This window comes from Triticum aestivum, chromosome 7D (assembly GCF_018294505.1).
Source record: "Triticum aestivum cultivar Chinese Spring chromosome 7D, IWGSC CS RefSeq v2.1, whole genome shotgun sequence".
NCBI lineage: Eukaryota > Viridiplantae > Streptophyta > Magnoliopsida > Poales > Poaceae > Triticum > Triticum aestivum.
In genome coordinates this window covers 123,956,329-123,982,831 of record NC_057814.1, presented here as the reverse complement: position 1 = coordinate 123,982,831, position 26,503 = coordinate 123,956,329, and the positions used below count along the sequence as shown (strand labels likewise).

General features: G+C 44.4%; 1 protein-coding gene and 1 pseudogene across 3 annotated transcripts; one reads left to right on the top strand and one right to left on the bottom strand.

Annotated features, from left to right (window-relative positions):
• Nucleotides 1-520: 520 nt before the first annotated feature.
• On the top strand, nucleotides 521-12,301 carry LOC123164422 (uncharacterized). 3 transcript variants are annotated; one of them, XM_044581892.1, is made up of 18 exons: nucleotides 521-1,984; nucleotides 4,161-4,246; nucleotides 4,328-4,681; nucleotides 4,766-4,849; nucleotides 5,270-5,390; nucleotides 6,094-6,289; nucleotides 6,392-6,495; nucleotides 6,707-6,805; nucleotides 7,018-7,271; nucleotides 7,347-7,565; nucleotides 7,641-7,862; nucleotides 7,946-7,999; nucleotides 8,183-8,248; nucleotides 8,341-8,478; nucleotides 8,705-8,758; nucleotides 9,637-9,696; nucleotides 10,774-11,406; nucleotides 11,490-12,301. In XM_044581892.1, the coding sequence occupies exons 1-18, from the start codon at nucleotides 898-900 to the stop codon at nucleotides 11,646-11,648; spliced, it is 3,990 nt and encodes a 1,329-aa protein (XP_044437827.1). In that variant the 5' UTR covers nucleotides 521-897; the 3' UTR covers nucleotides 11,649-12,301. The 3 variants fall into 3 exon arrangements, with proteins under 3 accessions (XP_044437827.1, XP_044437826.1, XP_044437825.1); XM_044581891.1 differs by having other exon boundaries at nucleotides 6,599-6,805; XM_044581890.1 differs by having other exon boundaries at nucleotides 6,596-6,805.
• Nucleotides 12,302-14,358: 2,057 nt separating this feature from the next.
• On the bottom strand, nucleotides 14,359-16,144 carry LOC123164423 (aspartic proteinase nepenthesin-1-like; annotated as a pseudogene).
• Nucleotides 16,145-26,503: the final 10,359 nt, after the last annotated feature.

The window sequence follows — 26,503 nt, the reverse complement described above, 5'->3', positions numbered from 1 at the left end:
CCGGGCCCCACCTGCCATTGACCCGCATCACGTGAAAGGGAGGCCCCAACCGTTTCCAAATCTGTGGCCGTGCAGGCGTACGTGCGCGCAGTCGCCCGCCCAGCACACCAAGTGGGCCCGCCTCGAGTCATAGGCCACCACGCGTCCCGTCACCTACCCGCCAACCCGGTAACCGAACCGAGGATCCGCGGACACGTAGCGGCAGCCGGGACCACACGTCAGTCATGCAACTAGAACCGAATCCCGTGACGAAACACAGAGCCGCAGCCGGGTCAGGGGGTATATCCCCTCGACGAAATCGCTCCGGCGACGCAACCTCCCTCACTGACAACGCGGGACCGCCCGCGCAGCCAGGCTGTGCGCAGGCGCGCGAGTCGCCTCGGGGTGCCCGTGGCGTTTACGGCGAGGGCACTTTTCACGAGGCACGAGCACGACGGCCCCGAGGCCCAGCCCACTACGACGACACGGTGGGACGCGACAGACAAACGGGCGCCGCGATTTTTTTTTACACAGGGAAGGAAAAGCAACCGTCTCTCTCTCCCATCTTTCTCCCTCCCTCCCGCTGGCGGATCTGAACTCCCCCAAAAATCGTGACCCGAGAGAAACCCTAGCCCCCGGAGGTTTTCCGCCCCCACGACCGCCGTGGCGCCTCGCCGGAGAGCTCGGCCCGCCGCCGACGCCGGCGCAGGCCCGTCCTCCCCGGACGCCGGCGACGATGCGCCACTCGCCGGCGACGACGACGCGGCCGCCGGGGCCTCGCCGGAGGCTGGCGGCGTCGGCACGTCCGAGCAGGCCAGGAAGGCGCTGTCGCTGCGCTCGCCGTTCGACGGCGAGGAGGCGGCGGCCCGGAACCCTCTGCTGCCCGCCCGGGTCGCCAGATGGGCGGTGGTCGGCGACATGCGGAGGAAGCACAAGAAGGCTCAGCCGCCGGAGCCGGCAGCTGCTGTGGAGCAGCCCAAAGCGAGATCCAATGCTTTCTGGGACAGGATGGAGCCTTATTTCCGGGATATGACGTTGCAGGATTTGGAGATGGCAGAGCCCAAGCCTCTCTCCAGTTCCAGCTGGCTCGATCCATGCCTTCTTGTGCCGTTTGTGGGCAGCGGCAAGAAAGTGTTGCGGAGGCATGTTGATCCGTCTGATGTGGCCGTGGTCGCCGAAAACTCGAGTTCCAACTCGATGGAGTTGGAGAACGGCATGGTGCATAGCAAACATGATCCACATGAGAGCTCAGATTTTGTTTGGAACAGTGTGGAGCTAGTCAATAGCAATGGGACCAGTGGAGAGCACTGTGAACGGGATATGCAGGAGGTGATTTTGCACCAAGACGAGCAGCCGCTGGTAATTGAACTAGATCCAGGCAAGAGAGATGGTGTTGTTTTACCAGGCCTCAGCCAGAATCCGGACTCCTCATTGAGTTGGCTCCTAGGAGCAAGAGGACGGGCTGTGCTCACTTCGGAGCGCCCAAACAAGAAGAGGAAGCTGCTGGGTGCAGATGCTGGGCTTGAGCAGCTTGTGGTCCTGCCACCCTTAGAAGGTGACTCTGGTTCAAAGTGTGATGTATGTTGTTTGGGAGAGAGTGATGCTGCATCCAATAGGATGCTCCAGTGCAATCGCTGCAAGGTGTCGGTGCACCAGAAGTGTTATGGTGTGCAGGTCGAGCCAGATGGCTATTGGATGTGTGCCTTGTGTGAACGGAGGTTGACACAGAGTGATGCAGGCAGGATTGCGTTTATGCCTTGTGTGCTTTGCTCAACGGAGAAAGGTGCTTTGAAACCTGTAAAATGTGAGCCTGGTGGAATTGCAAATGGGGGCAACCTGAATTTTGCACACTTGTTCTGTAGTCTATGGTCACCGGAGGTTTTTGTAGAGGACATGGACTCAATGGAACCTATCGCAAATATCGAAGACATCCCAGAGAAGCGGACAAAAATGGTCTGCACTATTTGCAAGATTATGCGTGGTGCATGTGTTCGATGTAGCCATGGTATGTATTTCCACTCTGTCACATGTAGAAGTGTGGTCCTTGTGTATACCAGAAAGCCTCTAATTTATGGGATACATTGCACCTCACGGCATCGCTCTATAGTGAAATTCTACTCCTAAATATTTCACCTAGTTTTCTTTCTTCTTATGCTGCTTTGTCTCACTGAAATGGTACCTTTTCCCCCTTGTCCCTTCCTTGCTTTCTTGTGGTAAGGTCTATCATAAACTTACCACGTGTTGTCTGAAATGATTTATTATAGTTAATAACTGGCAAATTCACAGGGATCGAGCAGAATCAGAATTAGACCAGAGTATTGTTTGATTTGCTGGTTTGTTGCGATTACTTCCTAGGAGACAGAGTAGAACCGGTTCAGAGACTAACAGCAGAAGCAAATTCATAATTCCTGCAAAAAAGCTGTTTCATGTTGAACTATTAATCACCCTAATCTGCTGGCAGAAGGCTTTGCAAGGTTGCATAATACTTGCCAATATCGATCATAGGCAGGCTTTGCATCTTGAGGATTGTGTTCCAACTAAGAATTTAGCTGTTCGAACTGCGGTATTTGATGATTAGACTTTTACTGCTTTTCGGGACATTGCAATCTGTATATATACCACTGTTGACGATGGAATGTAACACAACCCTACAGATTTTAATTTAAGAACATATAGATTGTGTAGGACAAGAAACACGGTGTTTGATGAGATTAAATTGCCTTCCGTTCAATATTCTTGGAAAATTAGTGACCTGCTTTATTTGACAAGCATACTTAATATGGTACTTTGGTTGTACATGGCCGTAAAAACATTCAGTTTTTCTGGAATGATACAATCATGGAGACTGTTAATGGCAAAAGGCCTACGGGTTCCCCTAGGTTTGTTCTGCTCTTTGTGCATATCTTGTTGCCTAAAATGGCTCTTATCTAGGTGAGGTGATCTGATCTGAATTTCGAAATGTGTGTGTTTTGTTTGGTTGATTCTGTGAAAAGTGTAATGTGTGCTGATATTAACTTGAGAAATACATGCTTCTAAAATTTCTAATCCCCCCATCCTGGGAGCCAACCTAAGGAACACGCTTCTTCAAAATGCTTTTTAGGGAGGGGAGATCCATGCACAGGCATATATGTAAACTAGCCAACAGTTTAAATTGTTTTGCATGGGTGCATGAGTAGTAACACTTGAGTATATGCAATATTTTAGCTATGATGGTAGTATGCCCTAATAACATCATAAATAACTAGAAATAGCACCAAGTGCTTCGACGGAAGTAACTTGGTGAAAAATCAAGAGCACAAGAGCTACTGCCATTATAAGAAGATTCATTTTCTGATTGAAATCTCAGAAACTTGAGAGCATGCATAGTGAATACTAGCCCTCTGGGATGTCATATAATAGCTATTACATGATTTAAGTTAGCATGTCAAGTGGATTTTATTTCTTCAGGCTAGTCATCGTGGTCTAACTGTGACTCATTCCTGTGGTGATAGAAATTGCCAGTGTAAGAGTTTTTATTTTCAACTATGGGGGTTTTAGGGGTTTCAGATGTTGCGCTTCATGAAAAAAACCTTTTGCCTTGGTATGAAGAATAAACTTATTTTCTGGAGAATATAGTTCGTATAACATGAAAAAATTAGCTTATTAGATTATAAGTTGTTGATGTGAATACTAAGAAGACGCATAATTTGCTCTAGGCAGCTGTTTGGCATATACTCCTTGTAAGCTGAAAGGGTAACTATGGGCTTGGCTGTTCTTGTTGGTATTCTTATATCAAGATGACAGAACAGTCCCAAATTGCTGAACTCTTTGGAGCAATTGCTTTGAGTAGAACAAAGTGGGCCATTATTTGTTTTTTTTGTGTGTGTGGATAGACATTGTTTTTGTTTTGTTGCTACTTTTTAAATTTGTAAGCCATGTTTAAAGGCATTTTCTTTTGGTTTTAGATATATTACGTCCGTATCACAAATAAGACAGTTTGGACACTGACACCGCCAGGTGTTCTCTTGAGCGTTCCTAGGCGTTAGGTGACAAGCAGAATACCTATCATTAACCGCTGCTATGCATGCGCTTAGGCAAGATAATTGCTAGGCAGAGACAAAACTAGGAGTTTACACCTAACACTTTCTTTAACCTTGTTGATATATGTTCCTTTTTGGTTACTAACTACTTGTTTTTTCCAGGGACATGCCGGGCTTGCTTTCATCCTATATGCGCAAGAGAGAAGAAGCATCAGATGGAGATATGGGGAAAATCTGGGCTTAAGAATGTTAGGCTATTTCTTCTCGTGTATGCTGTTTGCCTTGGTTGTTTATGCTTGCTAATAGTTTTCTTGTATATCTGTGTGTAGGTTGAGTTGCGTATATTTTGCTCGAAGCATTCTAGAGTCAGAGGAATCAGCTCCGTACACCATGTCAATGGTTTTGCTGAACAGGATACCACACAAGTTGGGCTGGATGATGAAAATTTTGCTCAAATAAGATCTAAACGCAAGAGTAAGGACAAATTCATGAACTTCACATCCATGAGCTCTAGTTTGTCCAGCCAAAATAAAGCGCAGACAACAGAGCTGGTAACGTCAACATGTGCTGTTAGAGGCACGGAAAGTCAACAAGTTCAATGCACAAATATGGTTGTTGATCAGCCTACAGGAGCTGGGAATGTTGTGAGCAGTTCTGGTGATGTTTCTACATTTCTGAGAAAGGTACCTGGTAATCTTGCAGAGCAAGATTTTTGTACAGATGTTTGGTGTTATTACTTAAGTGGGTTTTATGCTTGTATTTCGCAGCTAATTGACCAAGGAAAAGTTAGTGTTGGTGATATACAATCAGAACTGGGTCTCTCATCTGAATCGTTGGAAGCTGCTCTTGTGGTAATTTATATTGGATTTATGTACTTTATATAAACTGTTTCTCTAGGTTGCATGTACATAACTTCTCCTAAACATGATTGGGTCCATTTCTCAATGTGCACTATTTGATTTTTTCTGATAAACATGGTTGGTAAAATTTGATAGTCTTGTATGAAAAACATAATGCTAGAGATAGAGGTAACTGTAATTTATGATTTTGACATATTCTGTAGTTGTAAGTTATAACAAACTTTATGTCGACTGAAGCTTAGCATAGGCATGTAACTAGGTAGGATAACAGTTACACATGTTTATATCTTATCTTCTAAAAGTACGTATAGCCGCGTCTATGTAGTGATGTCACAATATTTTACATGCTACATTGTTTAGGCCTTAAATCCTACTACCTCTGTTTTTTATATGGTTTTTATTCCTTGGCAGCCTGAAACATCCACCTTCTCCCCTGGTCTGAAGTTGAAAATCATCAAGTTGCTGCAAAACTCTATTCATGTGCCTTCTGTTCAAGTGAAATCTCTAAAAGAGGGTTCTGTGGCACCGGAAGGTAACAAACTAGATGCATTTGTGTGTACAACTGCGTTGAGTGTGTGAACAGTATGCTTGTTAATTTTGCTGATTCTTCACCCGGTTGTTCCTCAAGATGTACCTCTGCTGTGTTGTTATCTTAGCTTTATCTGGATATAAGGTATGGACGTGTGGTATTAAAGATTGCTATGCATTTTCTGGCCCTTGATCTGGGAATCCGACATGTTTTTAAAATACAAGGCATATTTTGAGCATGCACAAAGGATTTTTGAAGAGTGTAAAACCAAGAGAAAAACGAAAAGCACTGACCCTGATATCCTTCTTTAAGTTCCTTGGGAATTGAAGAGAGACAGCTAGTTGAGTCTTAGAAACGAAGAGAGAAAATGCGTCTTAGATGAGGCAAACAAGTGAAAAACTCAATAAAGTCACATGTGTCCATTATTTCTGGAACTAAACAGGGAAAACTGCCAGCCTTACAAACAGAATCACAGCGTTTGTTAGAAAAAAATTTGGAGTTCCTCTATTCAATCAGTTGAAATCAGTATGGTGTGTTAAATAATTACACCAGTGTGCTAGTAGTCTGTTACTACTTACAGTTACTATGACCATCAGCCTGGTAGTCATAGGACTAAATCTCAAATTATAAGGAATCTGTTCGAGTTGTGCTGCTAAGTATTTCATTTTCGGTATTGTAGACTCACTTCTTTCGATATTGTGGACAGGTCCATTGGATAGAAGTGAAAGTAAGAAAGTAACTGATTCACAACTTGGCTCAGAACTTGAGGAAGGCATCTCTTCATTTGATCATTGTTTCCCGGATGGTGATAAAGCTAATAAAGACACTGATTCAGTTGAAAATTGCGTGCACACTTGTCATGATGGTGGTGACGACCATATTTCGCGCCAACCTTTTCTTACGTAGGGTTCATCAACCATTTTATGCTTATGTCTTTCTTGCCCACTCTGCACAGAGGCAATTTGATCTGTTGAACAACCTAATCTCGTATTTGCTTCATGCAGTATTGATGGTCATGACTACTATATTCATCCATCTATTGAGACAATGTTGCAGAATTTGTGCGACCATATTCCGAATCAAAATAAACAGGCTGAACATTATCATGGTATTCGTTTTAACATCTTGCCATCAATTAAATCACATCAGTTACCATAATGATATTTACATCTCGTGCTTATAATCTACTTTCTTTTGTCCAATTTAAGTAGGAGAATTATCCTACCCTCATGACCAAAACCTTGGTGGTTCACCAACAAAACTTGAGCAATTAACAGATATAGTTGCAGTTGATCAGGCTTCTAAAGCAGATTCATTAGGTATTTTGGAGCATTCACCCCATGACGAAATAGAAGGAGAAATAGTTTATTTACAATCCAGGCTACTCAATGATGTTGCTGCTATGAACCAGAGATATGGTAAGGGCGCGTTCTTTCTATTTGCTAAGTTTATTTGTAATTCTTATGGTCTTTATTTTTACATAAGTATCGAATCATTTTGGTTGCTGTCCTGTTATATTTATTTACAGATATATCAACTGATTGGTCTTGAGAGTGCAAACTTAACTGAATAGTTGAGTAATTTCTTCTGCTTTCTGAATCGATGTTTCAGTTCTCATTATATCTTGCAGAAGATCTTATGCCTAAGGTTGTCCAGAGTCTTCCTCAAGAAATGGATTCTTCCAATAAAAGAAAATGGGACCATATCATTGTGAACCAGTTCCTTCGTGATATAAGGGAAGCTAAGAAACGCGGGAACACAGAGAGGAGACACAAAGAAGCTCAGGCTATCCTAGCTGCAACTGCACCTATTGCTGCACCCACCTCAAAAGATGTAAACATTCGGAAAGAGACAGAAAATGATGCTGTGCCTGTCAAACAAGAGGTTTATACTTGTTCTTGTGCTTGTTTCATTGATCTTGTGCTATGGATATTCATATTTTTCTTTTTGTTGTTGCAGAGTATTACCAAAGTCCATGCTGGATCTTTAAGAGTCAGCCAATTGACTTCGTTGCCACAAACAAAGGATCCATCATTTTCTAACAGTAAAGTCTCAGCGGATACTAATTTTGGCATTTTCGATCTGGCAAAATTTTCCAAGAAAAATGGTCTTCCGTGTGATGTGTGCATGCGACGTGAGACTGTATTGAACCGAGTATTTCTCTGCTCAAGCTGCAAGGTGGATTTGTATCCCCCTTCTTGTACTTTTCTCATGTTGCACTTCAATAAATCATTAACCCCGCATGTTTTGCAGGCTGCTGTCCACTTGGACTGTTACCAGAGTCGAACGAATCCCACCGGCCCCTGGAAGTGTGAACGTTGCCAAGAGATGCTATCAGATGCTGTCGTGTCGGATAGTCAATCAGACTGCAGTGGTTCAAAATCCTGGTTGGTGCAGTGCGGTTTGTGCCATGGTACATCAGGAGCTCTTCGGAAGACTACAAACGGGCAATGGGTTCATGCTTTTTGTGCCGAGGTACTTTGTCTGGCATCTTTATTTTTCATATTGCAGCCTTTGCTTAACTCATTGACATTGTTGACTTCGTCAAATTTCTATAGTGGCTCCTGGAGAACTCATTCATAAGGGGACAATGCAATCCAGTAGATGGAATGGTACCCAACCTCTTCCAGCATCGCACATGCTCATAATTTTAATATTGAGAAATAAATACTTAAATAGGTCATCTTCCATAATTTTATTTCATTGTTTATATATTGATACCATCTGAAGACATCTATTATAAGTTCCTGCTAATTATCTTATTGTAATATTCTGACTATTTGGATCTATCTAAGGAGGGTCTTCTTAAGGGGAAAGACACATGCTCAATCTGCCAACACAATGTTGGCACATGCTTGAAGGTCTGAACTTGTAATTATTCGTTGGACCTAATCTCTAATGATAAGACAAACCAATTCATTCTTGCTATGTTTTTCCTCTTTCAACCATGCAGTGCAGCACTGTAGGCTGTCAAGTTACTTTCCACCCTGCATGTGCTAGAGATGCTGGTCTTTACATGAACACAAAAAAGTTTGGGAGCTTGTGGCAACACAAAGCATATTGTGGCAATCACAGTATTGAGCAAAAAAAGGTAAGTGTTGCTTTAAGATGTTTAGTTGGATATCTTTGATCTGCAACAAGAAACTGGTTTCCCTCAAAATCCGCCTTTTATGGATCTGCTAGTACAATAGAAATGTAGTACTACAACATTCTTCTATAGTAGTCTTATGTTAAAAATACTCTTATTTTCTTATTATTCTTCTATAGCAGTCTTATGTTAACAATACTCTTGTTTTCTTATTTGTAAACTTTCACAGGTCGACTCTCAACAATATGGACCCGCGGAAGTCAAGATCATGAAACAAATGAGGGTAAATGTGTCCATCGCATGCTTTATGTAGTTCTGCTTTGTAGGTATTAGCTGGAAACCTGAAAGTAGCACTATGTAACAACCTTCGAATTTGAATTTTATATGCTAATATCTGTGGTATGTGCCATGCCGGCAATTTTAATAGGTACTAACGAGCAGCTTTAGTTTACTGCTAAATTGTGTATCCCAAGCTGACCAGATTAATGGATGTGGCTATCAGATAACTAGTTGTCGTAGGGTTTACAAAAAAAAGAACTTCATTGCTTTTTCCTTTAGCTTTTTGCAAGCTGTAGATGCTTTTTAGGACCAGTTTGAATTTTTGGAAAGTATTTATTTTTGGAAAATATTTTTGGAAAGTATTATCTCTGGACCAGTTTGAAGCCATTATGCTGAAGAAATATGAACTCCTAATTTATTTGGATTTTGGTAATGTGTACTCCATGTGCCAGAGCCATGAGTTGGTTGCGAGATCTTATGGGTTTCACCTCTAGCCTACCCCAACTTGTTTGGGACTAAAGGCTTTGTTGTTGTTGTTGTTGTTGTTGTTGTTGTTGTTTGGTAACGTGTACTCAATGCTAGCTTGAAGCCAGTGTTTCTGTTGCTGGTGGCGGCATCCGTGTTTTAAGTGTTATAAACAAGGTTGTTTCCATAGGTTAGTATTCGATGAAGCCTTAAACGCTCTGTGTCCTTAGGTTAGTATTCGAAACGCTCTGTGCTGAGTTGGCTTATCTTTAGTGTAGATCATTATAAGTGGCACTAATGACTCTGCATATATCACTAACACAAGGCTTTTGTGCAGTAAAAGAGCACCTTCTGCTTACGAACTCCTTAGGGTTAAATGTGATTTATGCTAACGTAATATTACCTCTCACGTGGCAGGTTGAATTGGAAAGATTACGTCTTCTTTGCGAGAGGGTTGTTAAAAGAGAAAAGGAGAAGGTACTGTATCTATGATATGCATTTACTTTTTGTGCCTTTTGGTTGCCCAGAAAACTAGACTTCATCAGGCACTAGTATGATCTCTTTGAGAATTACTGGCATTATTCCTTTGTGCTAGTAGTGATCGTGCTGAGTGACTTGCATCATTTGATTTCATAATTATTGTATTATATCTGATTTTCCTATCAACGCCTTAGTTGTGGATATTTTTCTACTGAACTATCCCTTCAGTCTCAAGATCTGAGTACCCCACATATTATATCAAGAGTAAGTTGAACTTAGTATACTTTGGTGAGCAATTGATGCATGGACATAGTGTATAAATTTGACCACACATACTCAGACACTTAGATATATTGAACATTCTAGTACTTAACAAAGTTCCCCAGATACCCGCCCCACAGCAACATGTGACTTATATCTTGAAACAGAGTGGGTTGTAGCAGAAAAATTGAGGACTGGTCCCTTCTCCTTTTCCATAGTTTTTTATGTTTGCAGATATGTTCTTTTTTACTTACCAATGTTGGGCTTTAAGGACCCAGTTACTCGGTTGTGGTGGGTCGGCATTCAAGGTGACGGACGGCGGATACTTAAGATTTATCATTCAGGGAACTGGGTTGCAGGTTAAAAATTACTCCCTCCGATCCAAATTATTTGTCGCAGCTTTAGTACAACTTTGTACTAAAGCTGCGACAATTAATATGGATCGGAGGGAGTACTATGAATCAGGCTCTAGTTTGGACTTCTTGACAGGCGTTCCAAATATCTACTGTACTGTTTTTCCTGTCCAGGTGATTTGGTACATATGTGGTTGTGAGACATTTAGAAATGGGGAATTCACAAATAATATAAGATTCTGGGTAGTTAATTTCAAAGTGAGTGGGTGTGACAGATACGCTATTAAACAAAACGTATTAATTATTAAATACTCATCTGAGATACAGTAAAGAGTATACTTCAAAACATCAATTGTATACAAGGTTTGGTTATGCCAGTTTATATGATACTTTGTCATACGTTAGTTGTCTAGCTGCAATAGTTACGGAGTTTTTACATGCCAACTTTTTTTTATATCAGAAAGAGTTGCTTGTATGTGAACATGATATACTTGCTGTGAAGAGGGACTATGTTGCCTTCTCGATGCGGGCTTCATGTTATACGCCTGCACCTGGAGCAAGTTCAGAATCTGCCACTACTTCCGTTAATAACAATTCGTATGGTGGAAAAAGGCAAAGGTCGGATGATATCACAGTGAGATCAGACGATGTGACAGTGGATAGTACTATTCCCAGGAAACACACTATCAGGTTCCCAGTGCATAGCAAGGACACTGATAGGAATACAGCTGACAGTTCGACATCAACAATATCATACAAGCGTAAGTTGGATGATGTGGAATCACTCGCTCTTAAGAATCTTCAAGAAAGAGCAGCTACTGCCATGCAGAAATCAGAAGACGGAGAAACAAAGTCAACAGATAATGCCTTGCAGAAATCAGAAGACGGAGAAACAAAGTCAACAGATTATGCCTTGCAGAAATCAGAAGACGGAGAAACAAAGTCAACAGATAATGCCTTGCAGAAATCAGAAGACGGAGAAACAAAGTCAACAGATAATGCCTTGCAGAAATCAGAAGACGGAGAAATAAAGTCAACAGATAATGCCTTGCAGATATCAGAAGACGGAGAAACAAAGTCAGCAGATAAAAAGGTTCAGTATTTTTTTTCTCTGCAGTTGATTTATATTCTGTTACATCCCCTCATTGCTGATACTTGAACTATATGACGTTGCAGCATGAGGAAACAGCTAAAAAGGAGCCTGCTATCACATCTGACCAAGCTGTGTCGCAGAAACAACACCCTCCAAAGAGACTTGTTTATACTCGCCGTGGCTCCTCCAAAAAGAAGCAACGGAGTCAGGATGTTGTAGTACAAGGGCCTGTTGGTGGATAGCAGCAGCGTATCGAAGTGGCTCCTTCCTCCATGGCCAGGGAACATGGTTTCTTGCCCGGCGTCCGAAAAGCAGATTGCAGCAAGCGGGGCTGGCCAGTGTTACCATCTCATCACACAGCCAATGGGGGCACGGACGGGCGGAGGTTATAAAATGGTGTGCACCGAGCCCTGCAGTGTGATTTGAGCTTCCAGCCAGAAGGTTTGACCCCTTGAGCTGATGCCACTCAGATGACGTGGCGGCATGGGTGAATTCATCCACTGATTAAGTTATTCGAGGGCAGATTTTGTGAAATATGCTCTGTACGTTGTCATCTCTGTAGTCATTAGTTTAGTCTTGTAACAGAGAACAAGTAGCTACATCTGGTGGATGATGAAAGAAGAGGGAGGGGTAGTAGGGGGGTTGTCACTGACTGACATCTGTAGTTGACAAATTGACTTCTGTAGTTAACGTAGGCCATCCATCTGCACATGAATTATCTCTGTACAACAGCAGCAGCATATGTAGGCCCGAATGTACACAGAAATTTGACTGCTCGGTTGATCAGTAGTGTGGGTGTGCTTACAGCTTACATTAGCTTGTGACCTTTGAGACGAAACGTTGCCAATTTCATGAATCCTGGTAGAGCACAGCAACTTGTTGTTTAAATTCTTTACACAGTTTCAGCTTCCTTCCATATGGCACTTGTTTTTGTGAGAAAACAGAGCTGCCATGCATGCGGCGATGTCCCTATTATGCGTTGAAAACGTGATGGATTTCATTTTAATGCCACCTGCATCTATATGTTTGTTCCAAATGTCATGATTGGGAATTGCACCGTGCAGCCATGGCAGCATCTCCAGCCCTGGCGTGGACTTTGATGCCCGCATATGGACTCACCATACGCAGGCATGTCAACGTCCCCTACCTCCCAGTCTCCTATAGATTACGGTCCCATATTCCTAATGTCGTCGATCCCAAGGCCCTTGCACCCACACCTGCGATTTGGCACCGGCAGATGGGCCATATAGTACGCCCTGGACTTTGATGCCATATGTCATCGACTCGCCCTTGTTTTGGCATGTCAACGTCTGCGACCTCCTAGATTATCACCCCAAATGGCATATGTGCGGAATGAAAACGCCGGATTCCCGGGAATGTTTTTCTCAAAGAGTTAGGGGCCTGTAGCAGTGGACATAAGTCAGGTCGCAGATTTTGACCCTTTTGCACACCAAAGTAGGCCTCGTATCCGTTAAATGCATCTTCACTTATTTTGACCTGCCGACAAAGCGCCGAAAGCTAAATGCATCTTCACTGAGCCTTTTGGCGCATGGCGACTTGGACGTACCTGCTGTGATTTTTGACCGACGACTTATAGCTAAGCTACAGAAACAGTAGATGTTTGTTACTAGTAATGTTCATAGAATCTTGCATATTAATAAATTAATCCCTAAAAATATTAATAACGGAAAAGTTATGTACGTAAAATTCTGCCCCAGAAAAGAAGAGCAGCCTCTCCACCAGAAACAGTAGACAACCACCACCGCTTCACACGCTCCCAGCCGACGAGGCTGCAATGCTACATTCACGGGCTTAATACGGGGCATTTACGGAGTGTCTCTGAGTTGGCAGGGGCTGATTGGATTAAGGGGGGAGATTGGGCCCCACCCACCTGAAAAGGGGGGGGGGGGGGGGGGCAGGTTTAGTTATATGAAAGCAGCCCGTAAAAGCCTGTGTAACTAGCCTGTGCGTTTAGCATTTTTGCCCGTGAGGCCACATGTCCCTCCTCCCCCGCCTGCCGCTTCGGCGGCGGGATTGCATGGGGACCCTAGATCTGTGGTGCGGCATTGCAGTTAGGTCTTTTAAGGTTGGAGTTTGGTTCCTTAGCGGCAGTGTTTGTGGTGGCGATGGTGGTGGAGTGCGGATCAAGAATAAAGTTTCCCCGAGTCCTGGTGTACTGCGGTGTGGATGTACAGTCCTCCATGTTGTGAGGACTTATTGCCTCTCGATTATAACCCTGTAAGTTTGGAATAAAACTCCCATATGATGTCGCAAAAAAAAAAACTAGGGACACAGGGAGGATACTTTATCGTCTGGTCGTTTCTCTTATTGAATCTAAGGTGCACCTTGCCTTTTTCAGGTAGCTTTGTTACGCCTATTCAGCTAGGTGGGGCATTGGTCATAGTCGAAGTCAAAGGAAAAAAAATTAAGGTAATGAGATGATGGTGCCATCAAGAAGTTTTCAATGAACGTAGTAGCGGCCAAAAATGAAACTCTTGCATGAAAGACCGGATTTGACGCAAGATGAATGTATGTTATATAGGTGGTGTTTGAAGGCGTCTTATGACAGGGTATACAACGGCGCCTCGTATCTTGGTCCTCTGGCTCCTTCTCCGACATGTGATGTTCCTCCAGTTTAGGCGTCACAGGGGAGCTTCTGAGGTTAGGTCCCCTGAACCTGTCTGACTGGATATGGGGTGGTCTTCTAGTCTTCTTCTCCGGGGCGACGACCTATTTTTCAAATCACTATTAGTGCCATCTTCTGGCTCGGATCGATGACTTCCTAGCCGTTGCGTCAACATTTTCCTGATGATGTTTGGAGGGCCAGAGATGACATCAAGCTTCGCTCATGGCGCGTCGTCCATGAGTGTAGGAGGAAGATGGCGTCCTTCCTCCAATAATGACACGCGTGTAATTTTTAATTTCTGTAAGGATGACCTTGTAAGGGTTGGTCGACTTTAATATATGGCCCTTTGCATTTTTGCAAAATAAAAATAAAATAAAAGTTATGTACTACTACAAGCTTAAAGAAGAGCAACACCTCATGCGAGGCACCGGCGGGAGCAACATCTTGAGACCCATCGGCTTGCTTTCGCTTAAGAACGCTCCTAAGTGCCAAGGACATGTTTTCCTTAGCTTTGGAATTTTCCAAACTCTGTACAACCGAAGCGCTCGGCATTCCGTTGGAGAGGCTCATGCGTGTGCGCCGTCAGATCAGCCACATGGACGGTCCAGTTTACACGGCCGCACAAAATTTACTCTACCGCCGCCACGTCGGCGCGTTTCACCCGATCAGTGCTACGAGTTCTACTATGTACAATTTCACCATTACAACGATGCTACGAGCTTGTCGCACTGCGCCGGCGCGAAGGACAGCAGGTCCCTGTCGAGGTCGTAGACGACGTGCGTGTTCTGCTGCTGGTAGTTGCCGATGACGGTCTGCTCCCCGGCCGCCGCGTCGAGCACCAGGCACATGACCCGCGCGCCGTGGTCCTCGAACACGTAGTTGCCGCGCGGCAGCTCCCAGTCGGCGCCGTCCAGGTGGAGCGTCAGCGACGGCACGGCCACGGCCCGCCGCCTCCAGAACGGCGCCGTCGCCGGCAGCGCGAAGCAGAGGTCCAGCGCCGCGCCGGCCTCCGCGCCGATCACCGGCAGCCCGACCTGCGCCACGAACTCCGCCTTCACCGCCTCGTACACGTCCTCCGGCAGCGTCGTGATCGACGCGCCCGAGTCGATGATCGTCGACCGGAGCCGCCGCTCCGGCACCGGCAGCCGCTTCGAGCCGACGCTGATGCCCTTCAGCGAGAGGAAGTAGAGCGACGGCTGCGAGGGGTCCTTGATCAGCGGGGTGGACTGGAAGACGGTGCCGCTCTTGAGCTCGGCCGCCGCGCCGAGCGTCACGCGGCTGCTCTTGGACTCGAACATGGACGTGAAGCAGTAGGAGAAGCTGGTGACGCCGAGCTGCGACGGCAGCGACCACCGCCCCCGCCCGAAGCCGGCAATGCCGGTCTCGTTCGCCTGGAAGATGCCCTTGTTGAAGTGGCCGCAGCCGAACGTCAGCCGCCGCTCGGCATTGCCGAAGGTGAAGCGGTCGGCGGCGAGCTGGCCGACGGTGAGCGACTTGTCGCCGTAGTGGTAGACGTAGACGCAGCTCCGTTCACCCCAGCTCCCTCCGCCACCGCCGCACGACGTGAACGGGAGCGCGCGGCACAGCGGCGCGTCGCAGGGGAGCGCGGCGTAGGTGGAGGACCGGGCGGGGTCCAGGAGCGGCATCCCCTGATCAAAGCAGTCGAGGCAGGGCGCGCACTGCGTCCAGACGAGGTCGCTGCCGGTGTCGAGCGTGAGCGCCACGGGCCGCGGCGGCGTGCCCACGGACAGGTGCACCAGGTACTCGTTCGTCACGATGCTGCCGCCGCCGCCGGCGCCGAGGCCGGCGCGCACCGGCCGACCCGCCCCCGTCTCCTGCGACGACAGCAGCCGCCGCCGCCGCGCCCTGGACCGGTGCGCCATCCGCCGCACGAGCTCGGGCCTCGCGAGCCCGAGGCCGGCGTCGGCGTGCGTCAGCAGCGCCGCGATCCCGGCGCCCGGAGCGGACGCGGCGAACGCCGGCAGCGCGAGCAGGACCAGCAGCGCGGCCACGAGCTGCTGCTTCATGGCTGGTTGGTAGCTAAAGGCAGTGACAAAGATCGCCGGGAGCTAGTCGTGGGATTACGCTGCTTATTTATGTTCCATTTAGCAAGCAGCGAGAGAGCTGCTTAGTCGTGATTGGATTAGTCATTGGATAATTCAGGGGACCAGTAGTTGGGTGATGTGCCACTGCCTACTGGATGGCTACTTCTCGGCGGAAGCCAGTAACAGCAATCTTAAAATAAGATTGCTTGATAACCAAAAAAAACAACAGCACTTTTGTTGCTCTTGCACTTGTCAGGGGGTCGATCTATGCCCCCGTTTGTGTGGTGGTTTGCATAGATGCAACTGAATTCATGTTTTTTTATGACTCACAAGTTCCATGTTTTGGTGACATTTGTACGAACGGTGTAATAAGTTGGCTGTGTGCATCTCACGATGCTAAGACGGAGCGGGACATCTCTTACTTTTATAGTATATTTTCGCCCTACTCCATGTGCACATTTTTTTTGTCAAAATTCTAAAAATGCAGAAATTCACAATATCTTATAATAAAACACCATGATTTCCTCCTACAACAACTATCACCCATGATTATTTTAATAAATAGACAGAAGTGCATGCAAGAACCACAAAATAGTCCCTGTGATTGGTATTGTAATGAGGTCTAACATCTTGGCTAGAAATCCTATGAAATTGAAGTGTGGGAAAGCAATCAACAAATGGTCTCTTTGATTGGTATCGCAATGTTCATGCCCATTTAAATCCTACATGATTGAATTTTCAGTGTATGTTGCTTGATCGCATCATCGGAAAACAAAAATAATATTTTCAAGAAGACTTTCCGATGTACATTTCTACAAAATGCAATGCAAATGAATTCCAATGAAAAAGTTCTATATAACATAATGATACAAAGCATCAAACATAGGAAATATTGACAAATATTCTAATCCTTGAATGCTGAAAATCTTTTGAGTAAAAGAGGCCAATAAATTTTGGTGGTCATGATTTCCTACTCCTACACAAACTATTGCACATGATTTTTTTTATAAATAGAAACATGGTGCATGCAAGAACCACATGGAGCCTCAATGAAGTCTAACATTTGGCTAGAAATCCTATGAAATTGAAGTGTGGGAAATCAATCAACAGATGGTCTCTTTGATTGGTATTGCATTGTTCATGCACATTTAATTAAATCATGCATGATTGAATTTACAGTCTATTTTGTTTGATTACATCATCAGAAAACAAAAATAATATTTCCAAGAAGACTTATCCAATGGACATTTCAACAAAATGCAATGCAAATGAATTCAAAGGAAAAAGTTCTATAGAAGATAATGATACAAAACATCGAACATAACGGTGGAAAATGCAATGCAAATATTTTAATCCTTTAATGTTCCTATGAAAATCTTTTGAGTAGAAGAGGCCAATAAGTTTTGGTGGTCATATTAGTTAATCCAACGGAACACTAAAGATTCTTTTGCATTATTATAATCTTATGGAAGTCGCGTGTCACATACAACCCTTCATGAGTGTGTCTATCATTCAGATAACGTTTAAGGAACTTCGAAGGATTTAAATCCTTGTGAATTTCTCCTATGTGGATTGTTTGATTTGTAGGATTGTATCCCATTTACAATTTTCTACACTACATTTCAAAAGTTTTTCTATCCGCTTGAATTTCATAGAAAAACATTTGTTTTTCCTTGTTGCGACCAAACAAAATTTATTACAAATCAATCATGTAATATTTGAGTGACATGAGACCGCAATGTCTTGAATGGGTTCTTAATGTTTTAAAGGGTATAAAGTAAATTAATTGTACGAATATTTCATAAATGTGAGTATCTGACGGATATATGTGCGACTGACCACACATTGGACTTAGAAATATTGTTGTATTGCAGTAGAGTACTCGAAAGGCATGTGTATACGATGCAAATAGTGTTAGATCGAGTTGAGTTGAGTACTTGTATTCTTGGCCTCTTAAACGAGGAGGCGACACATGTTGTAATCCAACGTGGGAGAATAACTTTGATTAGCAAAGGGCCCGGTTAGGGCATCTCCAACGCTGACCCGCAAATTTGCTCCAGCATCTGTCCGTGGACAAGGGTGTGTGTGTGTGTGTGGGGGGGGGGGGGGGGGGGCGAATATGGATGCGGGAGGCGGCCATCCAGTGATGCGCGCATACATACATTTCAACCACCGTTTGATCTGAATTTAAAAAACATAATTTTAACTAACCGGACGAAATTCTTGCAAACACGACGGATTTCATCAAAGTTCGGATAGAAAATAGCACAAATCATCCATACATATCATGCAAGTAAGTCTAGTACACCAATATGTCAAATTTAACTTCAACAATATTAACCCGATGTTCAACTAGTTTTTCATGAACGGATCATGTCGTCCCACACATACCGTCCCTTCAACTTCATCCAATAGTGTATGCACCTAAATGGCCGTCCCTCTATCCTCTGGTACATTATAACATCGCGTACGGGTTACACATTGTGTAGAGTAACATTGAATGAATGAATGAATCGATCCACAAATTGAGCAAGAAGAAGCAAAAGTTACGATCTCTTTGGATGCCGCACACAATGGCCATCTTGCCTCTAGCATATCAACCGCGCCACAAAACTTGGTGACGCTAGTCTGGATGGCATACCATCGATATGAGAATGACCTCACATTGCAACCATGGATGGTGTGCATGTCATAGGGCACAATGTGTTTTCGCGCGTGAAGCGAGTCATGCACGCTCTACCAGAACGACCCCCCTCTGCCCCTGCCTGTGAAAACCGCAGATATGGCCAACCACGCATCACACAACAACTCATTCTTCATGGTTGAGTACCCCGCCATCCTACATACTCTAAAAAAACGACATGGCGCTCGAAAATAAGCTTAATGGCATTTGAACGAACACCTACCGGGTGTGGTGACCACCATGGGACAATTCGACGACGAGGGGGGGGGGGGGAGTGTACCTACCTATGGACGGGTCCTGGGTGGACTACGCCGTCATAAAAGGCGAGCGGGCGCGTCGGTGCTGCTTGCAGAGGTCTGGCAATGCATGTGTGCCAGCCGAAGAGGTACATCGGCGACGGCGGAGGAGGGTGCGATGCAAAGTAAGGGGGAGAAGGGGCGGATTGAAAGAAAATGTGGGATTTAGTGGGCCGGGGTGTCAAGCCCTACGTGGCTCTTGTCCGGACTCCGGCAAAGCCATCGCCAATTTTGTCTCCGTTTTGCAGGAAAAGTGCGCCCGGACCGCTCGGCGGACCGATACAAGCCTGCGTTGGATGGTACAACACGTCCGGACCACGTGGTTAGTACGTATGAGGGCGATTTGAGAGACAACTTTGGAGATGTCCTTAAATATCGTGCACCCAAAAGATGTCTATATGGTTAGCATATTTTAACAATACAGGCGCTAAAGGTTCGGAGAAGGGTTGTGTAATGAACCATTAACAAATTTTGGTGTCGTCGTGCTGTGATTGCTTATCCTAAAAATCTCCTTCTATCTATCTTCCGATCATAATAGTGTTTCTTTTCTTTCATTTTACTACATATTTTTCAAAAATGACCTTTTTACATATTATTTTTCTTTGCGAGGAACCTTCTTACATATTTACATTTGAAAATCCAGTCTCAGTCTCAACATCATACACGCTGAAATGGAGTACATGAATTTGGCTGTCAAACATAGGTCGGTGCACGGACTGGAACATCATGTTATAGTTTGACCTTGACGCCTCGTCGGCTACCTATGCATGTGGCTGGGCTGGATGAACACGTGAGAAATCGAAGTATGGCAACGTGATGGTGAATGAGAACGTAAGAATTTTGCGTCCACTTCTTCTGTGGACATCGACCTGTAATTAAACCGGTCGACATGTTATGTTCTTCCGTAGGTGATGAGTAACACATCTCTTCTCTCCTACTCCCTCTGTAAAAAAAAAAATAAGAATATTTAGATCACTACTTTAGTATTCTAAATGCTCTTATATTGTTTACGGAGGGAGTACTTAAAAAGCGCGGAAGCCTAAGGTTATGTCGTTTGCTCGTCCTTCGTCCAATCTTATGCAGGGCTCCATTCTCTTTTCATTTTGATTTTCCTCTCATTTCAATAAGTCAATACATTTTTACTTAATAAAATTCTAGTTTTTACACAATCATACTAATATGGACAAATAAATCATGTGCTAAATTAATAAAATATTTATGTTCCCATTGTAACGTACGTGGAATTATCTAATCTATTTTAAAAAAGTAAGGTTGTGTGGTCCGCTCGTCCTTCGTCCAACTTAGGTATATCCTTCCTGCCTTTTCCCTCCCTCTCTTCTTTCTATATTTCCTTCGATCTTTGTTTATTTTACTTCATCCATCCCATAATATATTAGTTTGCACTTATATTACGGGACAGATGGAGTAGCATTTTTGGAAAACCGCATTAACTTCACATTTTTTTATTAACTTACCAAATAAAGTTATGTTGTCTTCAAGGCAATAAATGTTTACCCAATAATAGTTTATCAAATAAAATCCTTCTTTTTTACACAATCACACATACATCCTACCAGATAAATCACGGACTAACCTGCTAGATTATTTATGCCCCCGTTGCAATGCACAGCCAATTATCTAGTAACTAATGGTGCGCCAAGTGCGGTATAGTAGTAACCCGCATGAGACATCCATCCTTTGCGTACTAAGGATAACTTAGATGATTAGATTCCTTGTGGTGAAAGCAGCCTATTTAGATTTAAGACCTAGAGTAGGCACATGTGTTCGCATATCTTTTGAATTTATTTCAGCCTTTTCGGTGCTATTTCTTTCAATAGTATGATATGCCTGTCGACTACATGGTGCTTGCGACGACTTCATCAATCTCAAGACCCGCAGACTCAGTCTTTCGAAAGTGCTCATATGTAGGATGTACTCCCTCCGTTCCCAAATATAAGTCTTTCTAGATATTCCAACAAGTGACTACATACAGAACAAAATGAGTGAATCTACACTCTAAAATATGTCTACATACATCCGTATGTTGTTGTCTATTTGAAATGTCTAAAAAGACTTATATTTAGGAACGGAGAGAGTATATGTGAAGACTTGTTTTTTAACCGATCAGCTTTTTAGCCCTGTCAATCTTGACATGACCCGCAAAAAAGCGTCTTGATATGACCAGTACTTTTGTTGCAATAAGATTTCCAGTAACATGTAGTTTTCATCAACTACCTGGAGGTGGAAGCGTCCTAATCCGCACCGGAAACCGCAGAGTCAAACAACGGTGGTTAGCTCTAGAACAAAGAAGCCAAAAGCGTGTAGTGGCTACATATATTCTCAAATGGTAGCCAACTATATAACCATATAAGTAGGTGATTTGCTTTAGCCTCTTATTAATCGGGATGAGACGTCATACCGAAAAAAGGCTAATTATTTCTCCGCGAAGAAACCTTTACCCATCGCTTTTTAGAGTCATCACCGTCGCGGATCAGGGCCATCTTTCTTGGTCTGTTCATTTCGGCCAAGTTGTCTCTGTCGCCCGCTTGGATCTTAGTACCAAGCAATCAAGCACGGTGGGGTTGCACTCGTGGCGTTGCTTTGAGTGATTAGCACTCAAGGCACCGTAGAGCGATCTTGGACAGTGTTGGCGACGTATGTGTACCGGAGCATGGCCCGGGCTGGGAAACGGACAATTTCCTTCCTTCCTATCCATCGCGGGCTGGCGTGCACCGACCGAAAATGCACATGCTTAAAATCGCTAGAAAGATACACGGAGGAAGGCTGAAATATAGCATGATTAGCAAGTATCTAGGACCGATCGCGTACACCTCCAAAACTCTTGCTAAGTTTGACTAGCTACAGCTGGATCCGACGTAACTCTATGGGAGAGGTGCTTGGGCACATTAATGCTTCAGCTAATTCATTCAATCAAAAGTCATAACTGATGAAGAGAGATATACAATTGATTTCAACACTTTTTCTCGTTGTAGCCTTACATAATTTTTTTAATACTGCATTGGAAGGGTTTTGAACTTAAGACCTCTTGGCCGTCTGACTTACAACGTTGTGCTGAAATAAGCATCAATGGCGAACAACCCATATTATGCGCTCTAGTCAACTCATCCAAAAGTTCAAACTAATGAAAAGAGACGGCAATATATTTTAACATAGACTCTCACCATTAGTCTTACGAAGTCGAGGCCAAATACACGATTGTCTATACAATGGTTCGTTCTTTCCTTTTTCTTTTTTGGCACAAATTTGCACTTCCGAAGAATGGTTTTGCAAAGAAAAATCTTGGGATCTCGAGCTTCCAAGCGCTGTAACCGACTCCTGTTAGGAAGAAGGGTCCAACCACTGCCACTAGCGACGTACGGCATGTCACGCCAGACTCTGGCGGCAGCTAGCATCTAGCGGCATTCACAATGACTAAATGTGTCACCGCCGAGTAGGACAAATGGGTGGATGGGTCAAGCACTGCAGAATAGGTGGCAACGATGCGTTCTTCAGTAGTTAACTGTGAGTGATTCGCTCGTGTGTGCTCAGCAGTCCAAAGAAATGGGCATGCAGAAATGAGCCTCGAGCTCGATGGCGTACCGAACTATGGATGGATCACTGGAACTCGCAGGTTCGTCATATTTATTTCCTCACGACTAGCTGGATGCCATAGCAGTAGTAGCAAGCTTAATTCACCGCCGTCCGTCCGTTTGTCAGTCAACAAGATCAATCCACGACTAGTGACTAGTTACGATTCTACTCTACCAGTATCTCAACTGCAGGTGTCATCTAGCGTCGGGGCCTACTCTCTTGTCTCTTGTAGGGCACCGCGCGATAGTCAGCGTCGTCCACTGTTCGCGAGGCCTTGGCGTCCCAACATAGATCGATTTGGACGCTACTACCTTCGCAGGCAGGCAACTTGACGGGTTAATTAACGGGGTCTCGCCAATCACGTATAAGTAGGAGGGCATGCTAGCTTGCTGGTTTTGCCGGCCGATGGATGAAGATCTCACTAATCATGCATGTAAGTGGAAAGCCGGAGCTTGTTGCACGTCTCGCCTCGGCGGCGTGCGTATTGGCCGTAGCGCAAGTGTTGACCTCCCAGCACGACGGAAAGGTTAACTTATTGAGCTCCCCTTTACGGTGATTGGGGCGGTACTGGGAGTACTTTCGACTACTTACCCCTCCGATTTTTATTAGCCGTCCGATCTGGTGGGGGATTAAAAATGAATTAACTTAATTAGCTTAATCAGAGAAGGGCATAATGGTTCAGGGTAATTTTTTTTTCAACCGATCATGTCCACGACCAGAACCACGTCTAGATCTAGTAGCTCGGTCAAGTCCTCCTTCTCGTCCTCTTCCTTCTGTCCGACGAGCCCGGCGAGCGGAACCAATTCACCGTCGTCGGCGTCGTTCTCGTCCTCCTCCTGGTCCCCTTCACTATAAAAGTCGTGGTCGGCGGCAGGAAGAAGAATAAGGCCGCGTGACATCTACGGCGGCAGTGTCGGCGGCGGTATAGGAGAAAGCCCCCCGCTGATCCCATCGCTTCCGGACTTGCATCTTAAGGTATGAATCGCCCGAACCTCAACTTACTTTGATTCCTAGCCTGCACTTCCTACTTAGATTTGTTTAGTCATCATCGATTTAGGTTTCCCTAGTGCATGCAATTCAATTTAGAATTTTTCATCATCCATGGTCACTTCACTAGTTTACGGGAGACCCAGTTTATGGACGTTTATGATCGCTTGCCATAACATGTACAAGGAGCAAAGTTTAAAATTCCACGCAAGATTTCATACTGGGTTTTGCATGCATTTATGTTTTCAGATTTTTATTCGTCCGAATTGTGATGCAGCAAGACATGGCGGATGTAAGTCACGAGTCAATGATGGAGTACTATCATATTGTCAACAAGATGTTTAATAGTGAGGATGAAGGTTATACATTCTATAACAAATATGGTCTTGAGAAAGGTTTTAGTGTCCGGAGAAGCTATGTCGAGTGGGATGGATCCAACTGCCATATAATTTTAAGGAAATTTGTGTGTAGTCGTGAAGGGGTTCGTGAAGAGAAGCACATGAAGAGGAAGATGGAAGATAGAAAGAGGAGGCCACGGAGTATAACTCGTGTAGGGTGTAAAGCTAAATTGGTGATTGCAAGACAGGAGGAAACAGGTCAGTGGTTTGTCAAGGATTTCATCGATGAACACAACCATCCTCTAGCCCCACGGGATCTGTCGTGTCTTTTGCGTTCACACAGAAGAATTAGCGATGAGCAGAAAGCGGACATTGCAGACATGGAAAAATCTGGGATCAGAAAACACCATATTATGGATATTATGTGCATGCAATACGGTGGATATGATGAGGTTGGATGCATTATGAGGGACATTTACAATTTCTGCCATGCTAACAAGCAGGAAACAATTTCTTCCGGGGATGCTCAAACGGTGATCAATCACATGGTGGCGAGGCAAGAGCAAGATTCAGATTTTTTCTTCAGGTACTTGGTTGATGAAGCTGGCCATCTGAAGGGACTGTTCTGGTGTGATAGTCAATCCCGACTTGACTACGAGGCTTTCGGAGACGTTATTGTTTTTGATAGCACATACAGAACCAATAAGTACAATCTGCCATTTGTGCCGTTTGTCGGGTTGAATCACCACCGCAGCACCGTTATTTTTGCATGTGGTATCATTTCACATGAAACAAGCCAGGCATATGAGTGGATGTTACGGACCTTTTCTAATGCTATGGGACAGAAGCATCCTATAACTGTGATCACGGATGGGGACCTTGCAATGCAGAGAGCAATTAGGGTGGTGTGGCCTGACTCAAACCATAGGCTCTGTATATGGCACATTCAGCAGAACATTGTACGCCATCTGCATGATGACGCGGTAAAGGAGGAATTCCGATCTTTCATATATGATACATCTTCTATTGAAGAGCATGAGAGAAAATGGTTACACTTCTTACAATGAAATAAAGTAACATGTGAGGACTCCTGGCTGCATCAGATGTATAAGATGAGAAAACTATGGTGTGCTCCATATCTTGAGGGCCGTTGTTTCCTAGGATTGAGCACCAATCAGCGAAGTGAGAGTTTAAACTCGGTGCTACATACACATCTTGAGGCTAAGATGACGTTGTTTCAAATGCTAGAGCACTATGAGCGTTTCCTTGCGTCACGACGCTTGAACGAGGCTCTCCAAGACGTCGAGGCCTTACAGTCCGTTCCGTTCACAGAGGAAAATCCTTCAGTTCTTGAGAAACACGCCACGAAAGTTTTCACTCCTGCTGTGTTTAAGTTGGTCTTATGGAGCATAGATGCTGTCAAAAAATGTGAGATCAGAGAGGTACTTGATGCAGCAGAGGTTACCACATACGTTGTGTCTAAGAAGGAAAGAATGGATAAAAAGATCGAAGTGCGCACGGAGTCGAAGGAAGGTATGCTTCACAGTATCAGTTGTTCTTGCCGCAATTTGGAATGCGCAGGCACACCATGTTCCCACATATTTTACATATTGGGAATTTTACAAGAAGAAACACTGCCCAGGTGTTGTGTTCCCACTAGGTGGATAATGAGTGCAAAATGTGCATTCGCACCGACCAGAAAGAGCGAGATGTATGCATACTCTGCAGCCCTACAAAGGTACCGTAAGCTAAGGAATTTTAGTCACGCAGCATGTTTCAAGGCATGCCACTCTGATGAGGCGTTTCAGCATCTAAAAAGGGTTTTGGAAGGACAAGATGTTTGCAAGGGATCAACAAGTGAACAAGCTGATAGCAAGGGATCAACTAATGCTCAGGGTAACAGCATTAGGTTTGGCCCGTTGATGCCACAATCGGCTAACCTTGATGGTGAAGGTTTCGAAAAGGTTCTGGATCCCGTGCATGTGCCAGGCCGAGGTGCTCCGAAGAAAAGGCTACAGGCAAAGATGAAGACAACCAGAACAATGGGTAGATGTAGCTATTGTCATGAGGCAGATGGTCACAATTGACGTACGTGCGCCAAATTGGTAGAGGTACCTAATATGCCATAATTTAATGTTTTAATGTGTCCAAATATATTCCATGGCATTAATAATATCCTTATGTGCAGGATCTCAAAGCAGAACTATGATAGCTACAACATTGTGCGCACGGTCGGACAGCAAGTACGTCGACGATCAACCTGATGTTGGCGTGTGCATTATCGTCTATGTCAAGTATCGTGTGACCTTTTCTCTAAAATACTTCATTCTGTCAGTTAGTGACTTCTTCATAATGTATGACTCAGCTATTTGGTTGTCCACTCCCTTGTAACAGTATTAGTTTGGGATATTTTTTTTGCATTTTATATGTGAGTTTTTCAAGTGCAACCTCAAGAATCATGGTTTCTTCGTGGCCAGTGTGTAGCTTGTTTATGTTGCACGATAAAATTTGGAAATAGATGTAATGGAGGA

Bases quoted from the DNA above. Each gene is read 5' to 3' on its own strand.
- LOC123164422 (XM_044581890.1), top strand. From the start codon at position 898: ATGCGGAGGAAGCACAAGAAGGCTCAGCCGCCGGAGCCGGCAGCTGCT. The intron at 4,247-4,327 runs GTTAGGCTATTT...ATCTGTGTGTAG, and splicing joins GAAAATCTGGGCTTAAGAAT to GTTGAGTTGCGTATATTTTG. The intron at 6,496-6,595 runs GTATTCGTTTTA...GTCCAATTTAAG, and splicing joins ACAGGCTGAACATTATCATG to TAGGAGAATTATCCTACCCT.